The sequence below is a fragment of the Onychomys torridus genome, chromosome 3 (assembly GCF_903995425.1).
Source record: "Onychomys torridus chromosome 3, mOncTor1.1, whole genome shotgun sequence".
Taxonomy (NCBI): domain Eukaryota; kingdom Metazoa; phylum Chordata; class Mammalia; order Rodentia; family Cricetidae; genus Onychomys; species Onychomys torridus.
The window spans coordinates 14,946,042-14,960,211 of NC_050445.1; the positions used below are offsets into that span (position 1 = coordinate 14,946,042).

Consider the following 14,170-nt stretch of genomic DNA (forward strand, 5'->3'; position numbering starts at 1 on the left):
TATTTCCTTAAGTGAAAGGGAGAACTTCTGGAAACCTTAAGACCTTAACCACCAAGGTTGTGAATGCAGCTTCTTAGTTATGAATATCCCCTCCCACAATAAACAAAAAAGCCCAGCAAGATATTTTTCTTTACCGTTAGTGGTTTCCTAAGGTCAAAGGATTCAGCTTGTTCTAACTGATGCATGGCGTCTTCAACCAGGTGACTTCGTCTGACTCTCAGTATTAGGAATGGTGGTCTAATGCTTTCAGATTCCCTGGCTTCAGACTTTTAGAAAAAAGACAATTTTCAGTTGGTTCTCCTTTGGACCTTTAAGAGTCTCAGGGATAAAGGTGTGAATGCTGGAACAGGCTACAGTCCCTGCTGGAGGAAGCTGGAAGATCAAAAAATTCAAGATCTGGGGCTGGCAAGATAGCTTAGAAAGCAAAGGAGCTTGCTGCCAAGTCTCCTAACCACAGTTCCCTCTCTGGAACCTACATGCTGGAAGGAGAGTACTGACTCAAGCAAATTGTCCTCTAAACTCCATTTGTACATGGCAGCACACAAACAAATGGCACATAAATGTAAACATGTTTTATTAAGAAATTAAAGATCATCTTGGTTACTATATACCAGGTTCAAACTCAAGGCCAGCCCAGGCTATCCGATTCCCCACCGTTTTATAAAAACTAATCCTAGGGATTTTTTTTTTTTTTTTGATTTTGGTTTTTCAAGACAGGGTTTCTCTGTATAGCTTTGCGCCTTTCCTGGAACTCACCCTGGAGACCAGGCTGGCCTCGAACTCACAGAGATTCGCCTGCCTCTGCCTCCCGAGTCCTGGGATTAAAGGTGTGCACCACCATGGCCCGGCAATCCTAGGGATTTTTAAATACTTCTTTCTTGTTTACTTCTTTGGTTTTGCTCTTGCAAAAGTTCTCACTAGGCAGCCAAACTTCTTAAACTTATAATACCCCTCTGTCAACCTCCTGAGTGCTGGAATTATAGGTACAAAGCACCAGGCTTGATTTATATTCAGTATTTCTTATAAAATATCTTTTGTCTCTTGCTGTCAATGCTCTATATATTTGTAATTTAACAAAGGTATTATTGAATCTTTAAAATGTAAGATAATGCAATTACAGGATCAATCAAACAAACTGTGACATGCAGTGTTCATGTGCAAAAATTAGTGACTTTGCATGAACAGTTAAGTTATTAAAACTGTCGAAAATCTCTTACTGTAGCAAGCATGATCAATGCTGGTATCAAACATACTAAGCGAACAATCTACCATCAGCCTTCATAAGTCCAGTGTTAGCACCTAAACCTCAGAAATGACTCTAAGGGCCATAGAGGAGACAAGGGGGACTGGCAGCAGCAGGAAGAAGCCAAAGAGAAGACACTGTCTGAGAGGGGGCTCTCTGCAAACCGTCCACTTTGGAAGTCTCTAAAACTGCTCCAGGGAGTCACTGTTACGGAGCATTGTCCTGGCTATTCTAAATGAGAGTGTATTAAGCTTCCCTAAATTGTCAACACTCCTTCACGACTGCAGGCCTTGGTCTTGCTTCTGTTAAATTCCTCTGGATTGGAAATTAGCAATGGACTTGGGTACCCTTGATTTAACCTTCATCACACCTCTGGGCCTTCAGGTCGGTCACCTGGACAATAAAGCAATATTTAGGAATCATGAGGTGACAGTTTGATTAGTGGATAACAAGTCTCTAGGCCAGGTGTGTTTGCCCATGTACGCTTTCTGCTATCTTAGGTAAGGGTATATGCGACTCTGGGCTGTGGAACCCCTACTCCAGGTCTCTGCCACCATCACATACTGAGACATTTATACAATTCTACTAGATTGTTCTGCTACTCCTTGAGCTTCCCCTGACCCCGGGTTCTTAATTGACTCCTGTGTTTGAGAGTTGTAGTTCCAGGATGCTTCAGCAACACTGACTTGACTTCTAGAAAACGTTGTCCATGGCTCTGAGTGACACACAGCAGCCACTGACTGTAGCAGGCAGAAATACCTGTAATTTCCCTTGCCTCGTGAAGACCTAGATTGAGAATCTCCATCTTATCCTGCTGTCCACATTATCTCCACCTGTTCTCCATACCGGAGTCCCCCCTTTCCACATCATTGCATTTGAATTGGTTAGTTAGTTTGAAGTACTTAGATTAGTTTGAAGTTTACCATTTTGACTTTGGACATCAAATCCTTTGGAGAACAGAGCTGTGAAGTCTGCTTCCCAAGTATGCCCATGAGAATTGCTACTAGACAGGCTCTCTCCTAGCCTTTCATGATGTGTAACATGTACGTTTATTTACTCATAAACATGATAGGCTAGACATTCTGCAGAGGAAAATACTACATATGGAGGGAATTGTTTGAAGGAATTTTATGGGGAGGTTATGCTTGGGAAGAAAAGACTTCACTTTTTCCTTTACTGGACTGTCAGGGAGACGCAAGTAGAAAAGAGTTGGTTAAACAGACTGATGACACAGTGATGACCAGGAGCTAGTAACAGCAGAGGGAGAGTCTTTACTTTTGGAATGACATTACTAGGATGTTCCTTGTGTCTTGATTGCTTATTGTAAAAACCTGGAATTTATGGCATAGTACATTGGCAAAAGTCATATGTAGTTAATAGAATATAAAAAAGGAAATATTTTGTTATTGAAATGGCTTATTTTGTGGACATTGTGTCCTAGACTTATTTGTTTTATAGGGGTGGCCAATGATGTTCAAATTCATAATAAAAACAATAATGTTTGTGATGTTGGATTCCAATGAATCATTAAAATCTACATATCATAAATCTATATGAACCTTTCCTGAGAAATGACCTAGAAAACAAGCCTTAGCAATCAAAAATGTTTGAAAAACTCTTAATAGACTGTCTAGGGAAAGAACATTATATATCTAACAAGAAACTCAGGCTGATGGTGATCAAGGAAATATGTAAATGCTGTGTGGTAATTATATAACTGTGAGAGAGGAACAAAATGGTCAGAGTGGGAAGTAAGTTCAGTGAGCAAACCAGCCACCACCTCAAAATCAGAAAAATGTAAGTTGGGTATTGGATATAGATGTCCTGTTTAGGGCTGAGCACTCTGCAGGCTCTTATTCTTTGCACATTGAGCAGTTATGGATGGGCCTCTGTGTTAATTGCTGTGCATCTAAGAAGCAGCTTCTTTAATGAAGGTTGAGAAATTCACTAACAATCTATGGGTAGAGCAATAAGTCATTACTAGTTGTTTTAATACCATGTCCAGTTAGCAGAATAATATGAGTAGGTTCTCCCCTAGGACCTCTAACTTACCTAGACACAGGTTCCTTGGCTCCAATAATGGTGCCAGGGATTGGTTTAATCTCGTAGAGTGGGCTTTAAATTGAACTAGGAAGTGGTTGGTTATTTCCATAGCACTCATGCCACTACTGCACCAGTGGACGTATCTCGCCAGGACAGTCAGGACTCATAGATGAGTGAGACTGATGATTACTTTTCTCCGGTGGCAGTGTGCATAGCACTTCCCAGCACCATGAAAGCTACCCAGTAGGAGTGAAGCTTCCAAATCAGTACCTGCTGGGTCTCTCCATGTTCTATGAGTCAAGGATTCAGCATCTTGTCTTTAGTGATAGGGTCTATATCATACTCCTTCCCTACGGTTTCAGGGATTTTCACAGAAGAGAGGGTGGAAAGATTGTAAAAGCCAGAGCAGGTAGAATACAGTAGGGCAGTTAGTTGCACATATGAACTCACAGTGACTGTGACAACATGCACAAGAATTCTGTAAGTTCAACCCAGACAAAATCCCAACATGCAGTCATGGGAGGGGGTGAGTACAAACCCCCACCCCTAACTGAAGAGATACTGGTCTGTGATAAGAGTGGCGGGGGGGTGGGGTGGGGTGGGGTGGAGTGGGTGGGGAGTGGGGTTGTGACTGCTGGTAAGCTTGATACCCAAGAGTATTTAGGTAACACAAATTGGCTAGGGTTAAAAAAGAGCGTGGTGGAGAGAAAGAACATGAAGTTGGGTAGAAAGAGAGGTGAGAATGGATCTGGGAGGAGTTTGATGAGAAATTACTATGATCAAAATACATTATACAAAATTATCAAAGCATTAATAAAATAGTATTAAACGTGTTGATGCTTATTAAGCCAAGCTCCAAAGAACTAAAGAGTCTGAAGCCTGGCACTAAGATCACAGCCATAGTTAAAATCAGATAAAGTGAGGACAGGAAAAAAAATGACTTACTAGGAATGTTCACATAGGGAAATGATGTCACCTACAGAGTGTAAGGACCAGAATGTAAAATGAGAAACACAAATTAAACTGAATGGTCAAAGGTCACAAAGGTCATTAGCATTCTGCTCTGGTGAAAGACTCAAAGAGGGATTTTTATACATTGCTGGTAGGAACATAGATTGGTAAAATAAATACAAAGTTTATACTGGCAACATTTAATAATTAAAAAGAAAAGATTAAACATTACACCACTTTATTCTGTGAGGAATCAAGTAATAGCTCGGATTAACTAAGAAACATTACTTTCAGAATTCTAGATAATGACTTAGATATGGTAAGATCAGAAATACTGCTGTGTTGAAACCTTAACAAAAATAAGAGATGAAACTTCGATAATTTTTCTATCTGTGCAAAAGTAAAAGTCGGTAAGAAACATAAAATAAAAGAAGCATAGGGTGACCCTGAAAGTGATAAAGTCAGTGCACACAAAAATGAGGCAAGCAGAGTTAGAAGATTAGAAGATCAAATGTGCAATGAATTTTGAGCTGGCATTTTTTCTCAAAATACTTCGGACGAGAAACGAGTAACAACAGCCAAATTACTAAAAGTGGTAGACCAACATGTGGTAGAATGGCTGTATCTGATAATATTGGTGATGGGTACCACTATTTTTATTTTATATATGTTTTAAATTTTCGTGACAAAAATGTTAGCCCATATTGACTTGAATATCATTTGACTGTGTCTCTAAAGAATCATGTGAAACTTTGTCTCCAGTGTGGTGATAATTAAATTCTAAATTGGACTCCTGGAAAGTAATTAGGTTATAGGACACTACCCTTGGAAGGGATTGCTATTAGCCTCACCGAGTAGGTGATTCCTTGTGAGAATAGGTTGTTATAAAGTGAGGCCATCCAACACAATGGGCCCCTTCAGCACTTGGCAAAGTCCTTTTATTCTTCTCCTCATATTTTAATGCTGGTGAGGAGAGACAGGGTAGCGAAGAAGTGAGGGCAGGCACATCTGGATTCCTGCATCATGTTGTTGAACTTCCAAAACTCTGAGTTACATACATCTGTTTATAAAGTATATTTTGTCATGGCAACAAAAATATACATACCACCAGTTTTAAGGTGAACTCATAATCCATTAACTTAATTTTGGATGGCAAATCAAAGCTGAATAGAAAATCACCGAAAACAGTAGGATCGAAGCATTCTAAAAATAGCTAAGAAAGAAAAAAGAAAGAAAAATAAGCAAACAACAATTTTGACAATGAAAAGAAAAACAACATTAATTCCTTTCCTTAAGTTCATCACCTTATTTACCGTTAGGATCTTTTGAATCTATTTTTAAGAATGCCATTACCAAAAAGCATCCCCCCTTCCCTTTGTCCCTCTATCTGTCTGTCTGTTTGTCCATCTTTCCTTCTTCATTTTTTAAACAAAATGTCGTGTATCCCAGTTTGACCTCAAACTGACTATGTACCAGAGGATGACCTTGCATTTCTTTTTTAAAAATTATTTTTAAAAATTAAAATTATTATTTTAAGTGTACAGGTGTTTTATTGTCACATGTGCGTCTGCACTCCTGACGTAGGCAGTGTCTGCAGGGTCCAAAGATGCCAGAAGAGGGCATCTATCCCCTTGAACTGGAGTTGCAGACGGTTGTGAGCCACCATATGGGTGCTAGGAACAGAATCCAGGTCCTCTGGAAGAGCATCCAGTTCTCTAAACCAGTGAGCCATCTCTCCAGCCCTGACCTTACACTTCTGATCCTCATTTCTCCACTGCAGTGTAGAGATTACAGTCATGCGCTACCATACCTGGTGTATGCAGTAATGGGATCAAGAACTCAGGCCTCCATTCATGCTAAGCAGGAATGAGCTACATATGTAACTGAGCTACATACCTTAAAGGCACAATTATAAGAAAATACATTTGTTTTGTGAGCAAAATGTTTCAGTTTTCAATGGCCATGAAATTTAGCCAATTTAGTATGGTAATAAAGCCATTTTCTAATACAGGGATAGCACACTGCTTTATGTCATGAACATTCTCCCAAGGGAATAAATATGTCATACTTACAAGATTGTGATACAAGAAGAACAGTCTGCGTTGTTCTATAGTGATGTCTAAGATGGCAGAAAGCTCATTTATGATGAAAGTACTTTCTGGAAGTTGACGGTTAGCCTTAAAGAAAACATGACATGGAATTTCATTTTCTATTAATAAACGATGTAAAGTGTGATACCTACATTCATATGCATATCTGAATATGCATTTGTCAATGATGGAGCAAGGGTATTTTAGACAGACAAGTTGAGTGGATGGAATAACCTCCACTCAGCATATTTCACTGAAAAATCAAATTTTGTCACTCAAGAATTTTCCATCCACATGGTATCTATCAGTCACTAAAAAATTTTGGCTTATCCATGGTGTCTTTTCTAGTGCTAATCCCTCTGTACATTTGCAGGACAGTTGATTTTTTTCCTTTTACTTATATCTACAAATGCTTGTTGTATATCAATTTGTATATGACAATTTGTGTGTCTTTCTTGCTTTTTAAATTTCACATGTATATATTTATAATGCTAGGGAAATATTGTATGTATCCCCAAATACAATCCATATAAGGCACTTGTGGGCATTTTACAAAAATCTCAATAAATTTGATTAAAATTAAAAAAATAATCTTGAGAGGGACTTCATTCCATGTCAGAATAATGATGGAGGTCGTGTAGGTCATGGTAGGACAGTGGTGAGGAGCCTTTTCTAATATAGGAAAACATTAGGGACAGGCCTCAAAGAAGGTGACACAAGTTCTCTAAAAGAGATCTATGGTGACAGAAGAACCTCTTAGAACTATATCTTCCAAGAGCAGATAGATATAAGAACTCCTGGGATGTAGCCTCAGAGGTTACCTTCTCTGACCTCAAGCCAAATTCCTGCTAGGCTTTTAAATCAAGACACTATAACACTGAGAATAAATTGCTGCTGGCTTAGCCAAAAACTTAAAAAAAAAATGGTGTTACATATGGCTTACTATACAGATAGTAATCAGCAAATACCATCTTAAATACAGATAGTAAATATTTTGTTCTTGGGTCCACATAGTTTCCAATAGCTATTCAACCTCACTCAGTATCAAAGCAGCCACAGGCAATACAAAAACAAGCCAATAAGAATAAAGGTTCTGTTAGAGGCTTATCGTCAGAGGGCTGGAGAGATGGCTCAGTGGTTAAGAGCACTTGCTGCTTTACTGGAGGACCTGAATTCAATTCCCAGCACCACATGATGCCTTACAACCACCTATAACTACAGTTCTGTGGGATCCAGCACCCTCTTCTGGCCTCCACAGATACTGGCACACAAGTGGTACACAGACATACATGCAAGCAAAACATCCACACATATAAACTGAAAATAAGCATTTATTTGCAAAACCAAGAAGCTGTCCACTGGTATGGCTTGCCCACTTGTACATAATCAGAAAGTAACCACACATCAAGGAAATGTTTTCTGATTAGCTGTGATATAAGAGGTACAACAAGGGTTCCCAGAAGAGATAATGCTCAAAAACCAATCATTTCACTAAGCATTCATCTACAGCTTACTTGTACTACATACAAAAAACATAGTAAAAAGCGTATTACTCTTAAGTTATAGGATTATATGCACAGAAACACAAAGATGGATCAAAAGATTTGTATTAATGGGTAAAATTTAGAAAGATTTATACAGACTAATGACAAATGGTTAGAAATTTAAGTTTCAGAAGAAAAGGTAAGCTGAAGGCTATAGACTAGTTAGCAGTGTTTGCCTAGCATGAATGAAGCCCTGCTACATACAACACTTATACTCTCAGCTATTGGGAGATGGAGAGAGAAGCATCGGAAGTTCAAGGGTATCTTCAGCTATATAGTGAACTTGAGGCCAGCCAAGAGGACATCTCTCTCTCACACACACACACTATCAAAACCTATATATAGATAGCTGAGGATGAACTTAAACTTCCGGTTCTCCTTCCTGTACTACCAACCGCTGTAATTATAGAATAAACCACTTTGCCCAGATAGAACAGTGGGTGTAATTAGGTGAGCATCCAACTTTCTACAAATAGAATACTAAAAATCACCAAGGAGAGATGTAGTTTATTAAGAAGTAAAATTAAGCTATAAGGGAAAGGTTAGATTTAAAAAGCAGTATCTTTCACAGGGAGGTGGCAGCACACGCCTTTAATCCCAGCACTTGGGAGGCAGAAACAGGTCACCTCTGAGCTCAAGACCAGCCTGATCTGCAGAGTGAGTTCCTGGACAGCCAGGGCTACACAGTTCCCTCCTTTCTCATTCTAGCCATTACTGCTTAGTATTTTGAGACACACAATTAAAATATATGTACCCATGTATGGAAGACAAAGAAGCAAAAAAAAAAAATCTATAAAAGCCTTCACCCTGCAAAATTTGGGTCTCTAGCTCTTTGGATAATAATCTTCCAGAAGCCGGTCACATAATAAGCTGCTTCCTGGTAAAAGTAGCCGTGGGGTCCATTTCTTGGACTAGAAATCCTGTTACATTGAGACTACCACCCATAGGAGAAAGAAAATGACCCAGTCTGGCCAGTGACTTCGGAATACTGCATACTGCTGATTCTGGGCACTCTGGTAGAGAGCCCTCTATGGGCTTTCCTTCAGCCTGCTTTTTAACATTAATTTTTACTATGTTACATATTCAACAAGTGAAAGTAAGCATAAAGCCTGATGAGTCTTTACACCAGTCCCCGCTTCTCAACTAAGTACTGCCCCGATGAAGACACGTGAGCAGCTCCCCTCCATGACGTCGGCATCAGCTCCTGCCTCCAGGTTCCAGGCCTGCTTGAGGTCTTTTTTTCACCTCCAATGATGGACTATGATGTGGAAGTGGAAGCCAAACAAACTCTTCCCTCTCCAACTTGCTGTTTGCTCATGGTGTTTCACTGCAGCAATAGAAACCCGACTAAGACCGCGAGAGAGTACGAGGGAAGGAATGCTTGCAAGGGAAGAGTAGGACACAGCTGGTGTGAAGGGGAATGAGAAAACCAGGGCGACTGTAACTGGGGAGAGGCTGGAGGGGGCATCACAGAACAGAAGTGAGAATGACGTTAGGGATGTTTGAAAAAATGATCGGAATCATTTCATTTTACACTAAATTAAAATTACATGATTATATATATGTGTGTGTATGTATGTATATACACAAATATACAATGCACACACACACACACACACACACACACACACTCACACACTCACACACGAATTTATGCCACTTGGGATGACAAAGCTCCCCACAAGGGCCTTAGACTATCTAACAAGAACTCCAGTACCACACATTAGAAACGTTCTTTCGAGTTGTTGGCAGGGCAGTTCAAGAGACTCCCAAAACAATGAGGCTATTGCTGCTGCCTCTGGCTACTTCCCAGAGGTTGAAAACACCATACACATCAGACACAGGACTGACAGCATTAGATATGAATCTGACCTGAAAGCCTCCTCCTGGGGCAGGGGGTGGGGGGCGGCAGGGGTGGAGTGGTGGTGGTGGTGGTGGTGGTGGTGGTGGTGGTGGTGGTGGTGTAGTTTTTATAGTCTCGGAACATATTACGAAAGCTGCCAAGAGGCAGCCAATAGTTCTACCCAGCTGTGATGCCTATGATTCACAACTCTGCCAAATAAGGCAAGATGTCTCTATAGTTGGTACTCAAACCTTGGTAGTAACCAGCAGCTCTCAATTGGACTTAAGGCTCATTCAACAGGAGGGAGATCATGCCTGGTACTGGAAATCTACACAACTGCCGAGGGCGAGTGAGGTCAGGATCTTAGAGAAGAGCCTATTTCTGCCACTTTACTAGACCAGTATAGTTCCCAACAGCATTCTAAATACCCTTCCTTGTATCCACCTATAACTGAAGCTCTTACCCCTCATCAATGATGCTTCTCTTTGCAGCAGATATAGACCTTTACAGGAAACAACTGATCAAAGTGCAGAGAACAACTGATCTTGTGTTGTCCAGACACAATGGATACATCTACAATGCCTGGATCTGAGTTCCAGAGAACTCTGTGAGGGAGCGGATGGAAAGATTATAAAAGATAGAGGACCAGGAAGCCTGCTGTCTGATTATGTTTCCTAGTAATGACAGGGAAGATGCATCCATGATGCCTTAATAAGGTTGCCTAAATGATGACAGTACCAATAGATACGCTACTGAAGAAGGTAAAAATGTCACAGTGCTCCACCCCTACAAAAAGGACTACAATAAAACCTAAGGTCTGCTGAGAGAGAGAATTAGTCATCTCCAGGATGATACCCTAATTGGTTATTTAATACTAGGTGGTCAGCTCTGGAATGATATCACTAGAAGCAGCACTAAGTGTACTCAAAAGGTTGCCTTCATACATATATGCATTTATACACTATATGTAAAACAAAAATAATTAAAGAGTCCATGAATTTGAGGGAGAGAAAGCTGGGGAGACATGGAAGGGGTGGCAGGAAAGAAAGGGGAGGGGGAAATGATAGAATTATATTTTAATTTAAAACATTTTAAAACTGTGGGCTGGAGAGATGGCTCAGTGGTTAAGAAGAGCACTGGCTGCTCTTCCAGAGGTCCTGAGTTCAATTCCCAGCAACCACATGGTGGCTCACAACCATCTGTAATGAGATCTCTGGTGCCCTCTTCTGGCCTGTAGGCAGAACACTGTATACATAATAAATAAATCTTTAAAAAAATCTATATATTTTTAGAGTCTTAGCTCATAGTCACCAATCTGATTGCAGAGGAAAGCCAGCTGAGGTACCCAAGCAATAGTGGAGAGAGTATTTGAACTGGCCTTCCCCTGTAATCAGATTGATGACTACCCTAATTGTCGTAATTGAACCTTCACCAGTAACTGGTGGAAGCAGATGCAGAGATCCACAGCTGAGCACTGGGCTGAGCTCCTGGAGTCCAGTCAAGGAGAGAGAGGAGGGATTATATGAGCAAAGGGGTGAAGATCATGATGGGGAAACCCACAGAGATAGCTGACCTAAGATAGTGGGAGCTCAGGGACTCTGGACTGACAGCAGAGAAACCTGCACAGGATCGAACTAGGCCCTCTGAATGTGGGTGACAGTTGTGTGGCTTGGGCAGTTTGTGAGGCCACTGGCAGTGGGACCAGGATTTATCCCTGGTGCAAGAACTGGCTTTTTGGAGGCCATTTCCCTATGGAAGGATAGCTTGCTCAGCCTCGATACAGGGGGGAGGGTCTTGGCCCTGCCTCAATTTGATGTGCCAGACTTTGTTACAGACTTTCCATGGGGGAGGCCTTACTCTCTCTGAGTAGTGGAAGGGAGATGGAGTAGGGGGAAGGTAGGGAGAATGGGAGGAGGGGAAGGAGGGGAAAATGTAGTTGGTATGTAAAATGAGAATAATAAATTAAAATAAATAAAAAAATAAAATATGTATATATATTTTAAAGTGTTTAACTGGCTGAGACCTAAAGAACTATTATTTAATGAATTGGTATATACATTCCTTTAGAAGAAACCTTACCTTATGCACATGTTTCAACATTTCTAAAAGAGCTTTAAGATCATGTTGATGCTCTATGATTGAAACTGGATTACACAGTTCAGAGATGACGATGATAGCTTCCTTTAGCATCTGGACCAGTGTATTCAGAAAAGAAACTTCCAAAGATGTCCAACACTTTTCTGAGGGTATGAAAACCAAATATGATAAATATGTTCCTCCTCTCAGCTCTTAAATCCTGACATTTCTGCTGGGTTATTTTAAGACATACCGATCATCATAACCATAAACCTACTCTTCTATGGATATTATCACAGACAACATACTCAGCAGATGTAGGGGAAAACTTTATTCTCAAAACATTAAATCATCAAAGAACTCAAACTCAGGATCTGAGGAAACTTGCTAATGCTCATGTTTATGACTAATTGGTTGCCCATGGATTTCTTTGTGTTTGTTGTTTTTATTTGATTTGATGTTTCTGAGATAGGGTATTGTTATGTAGCCCAGGTTGGCCCTGAACTTCTGCCAGGCTTCCTGCCTCATCATTTGGCAGGAATGACATTAAGATTGTATGCTGACTTCATTACATTCAAACAAGCAATTTCACCAAACAGCTGCAAAAATCTAAAACTATACAGATGAATATCAATCAATTTATTGATACTTTTATCTACAAAATAAAATGCCTGTTTTCAAATTTCATAAACAATGGTAACATGCATATACATTTATTTTAAAGAGCAGATACCTCACTTTTAACATTATTGAGATTGCATTGGATTTTGGTACTTTTAAGTAGGAGTTCTCAGACAATAACTGCATACCATGCAGATCATGAACTGGAGTTTGCAAGACATTTAGTACATTGTATATTCTGAAAACAAAACTTATCACTTAACAAAGGTGCAAGGACAATTTAAAACTTGTTAGAAAAATTAAAATCTGGGGGCTGGAGAGATGGCTCAGAGGTTAAGAGCACTGGCTGCTCTTCCAGAGGTCCTGAGTTCAATTCCCAGCATCCACATGGTAGCTCACAACCATCTCTAATGGCATCTGGTACCCTCTTCTGATGTTCAGGCATACATGCTGTATACATAATAAATAAATAAATAAATAAATAAATAAATAAATAAATAAATAAATAAATACTTTAAAAAAAGAAAAATTAAAATCTTACATCCATAAACCATATGGGTCAAAGACTGAAACATGAAAATTATAATGGGAAAGAAAATCTGACATTTTTAGAAACATGAGTGAACTCAAGAACTTGTTAAATAAGCCAGGAACATGGGGTGTTTTCTTGAGTGCAAACTAAAAATGTTGCTCTCATAAGGGTAGAAGGAAGTGACGGGGAGGGAGGATAATTAACTGGTAAAGTGTGCAGTTGGAAAGACTTCCAACATCCCAACATTGTAAAGCAGTTAATAATAATTAATTGTTTTAAAAACGGCCAGTAGAAAGAATTTCAAATATTCCCAACATAAAGAAGCAATAAATGTTTGAGATGATAAATATGTCGGTTAGATTATTTTATTTATTTGATTTGTATACAGTGTAAAGACGTCACACTGGGACTGAAGAGATGGCTCAGCAGTTAAGAGCACTGGCTGCTCTTCCAGGTGACTGAGTTTGGTTCTCAGCACCCACATGGCATCTCACAACCCTCTGTTACTCCAGTTCCAGGGGATCCAACATTGTCTTCTGGCTTCCTTGGCCACAGGCATGAATGTGGTGCACAAACATACATGCAGGCAGAACACCCATGCACATTAAAAAAGTGATTAAAAAAAGTCAGACTACACTCCACAAATATGTATAATTACTTTTTGTCAATTAAAATGTCTTTAAAAATAAATAAAAGTGGTAGTAAGAAGGGTTGGGAATATAGCTTGGTACCAGACTGTCTGCCTGACATGTTCAAGGTGCCATGTTCAGTCCCTAGCACCAGACATACTACATACACGCAAAAATTATGGTAGGAACATGGGAACGTTTTTTTTTTTTTAATTTTTTTTAATTTGAGAGTGAGGCGGGCCTTTTAAAATGTGACTCCTAGATCTAGAAAAGAAAAGCACTTTTTGAGACAATGTCTTATGTTACCCAGGCTTCTCTATTTAGCCAAGGCTGGTCTTGAACTCCTGGTCCTCTTCCTCTACCTCCCAAGTGCTGAAATTACAGATGTTCACTCCCATATCCAGAAAAATCTCTTGGGAGAAAGTACAAATGCTGGAGCTGGAGAGATGGTTCCGTGGTTAGGAGCCAACCAAACCCAGATTCAGTTCCCAGCATCCACACGATGGTTCACAACTGTCTGTAACTCCAGTTCCAGGGCATCTGATATTCTCTTCCTGCCTCCATCAGCTTTAGTACACACTTGATGCACACAAATTCA

At 39.9% G+C, this 14,170-nt stretch overlaps 1 protein-coding gene across 3 annotated transcripts in view; it reads right to left on the reverse strand.

The window, feature by feature from the left end:
* Positions 1 to 14,170, reverse strand: part of Herc6 (HECT and RLD domain containing E3 ubiquitin protein ligase family member 6) — a 52,371-nt gene that overhangs the window by 10,726 nt on the left and 27,475 nt on the right. For 2 of the 3 annotated variants that reach the window (XM_036182818.1, XM_036182817.1), the window contains exons 13-16: positions 11,794 to 11,954; positions 6,310 to 6,414; positions 5,343 to 5,450; positions 135 to 266 (exon numbers count right to left, since the gene is read on the reverse strand). In XM_036182818.1, coding sequence (XP_036038711.1) covers positions 135 to 266; positions 5,343 to 5,450; positions 6,310 to 6,414; positions 11,794 to 11,954 — 506 coding nt within the window. The remainder of the gene's footprint in view (positions 1 to 134; positions 267 to 5,342; positions 5,451 to 6,309; positions 6,415 to 11,793; positions 11,955 to 14,170) is intronic. The other variant, XM_036182820.1, reaches the window with a different exon arrangement.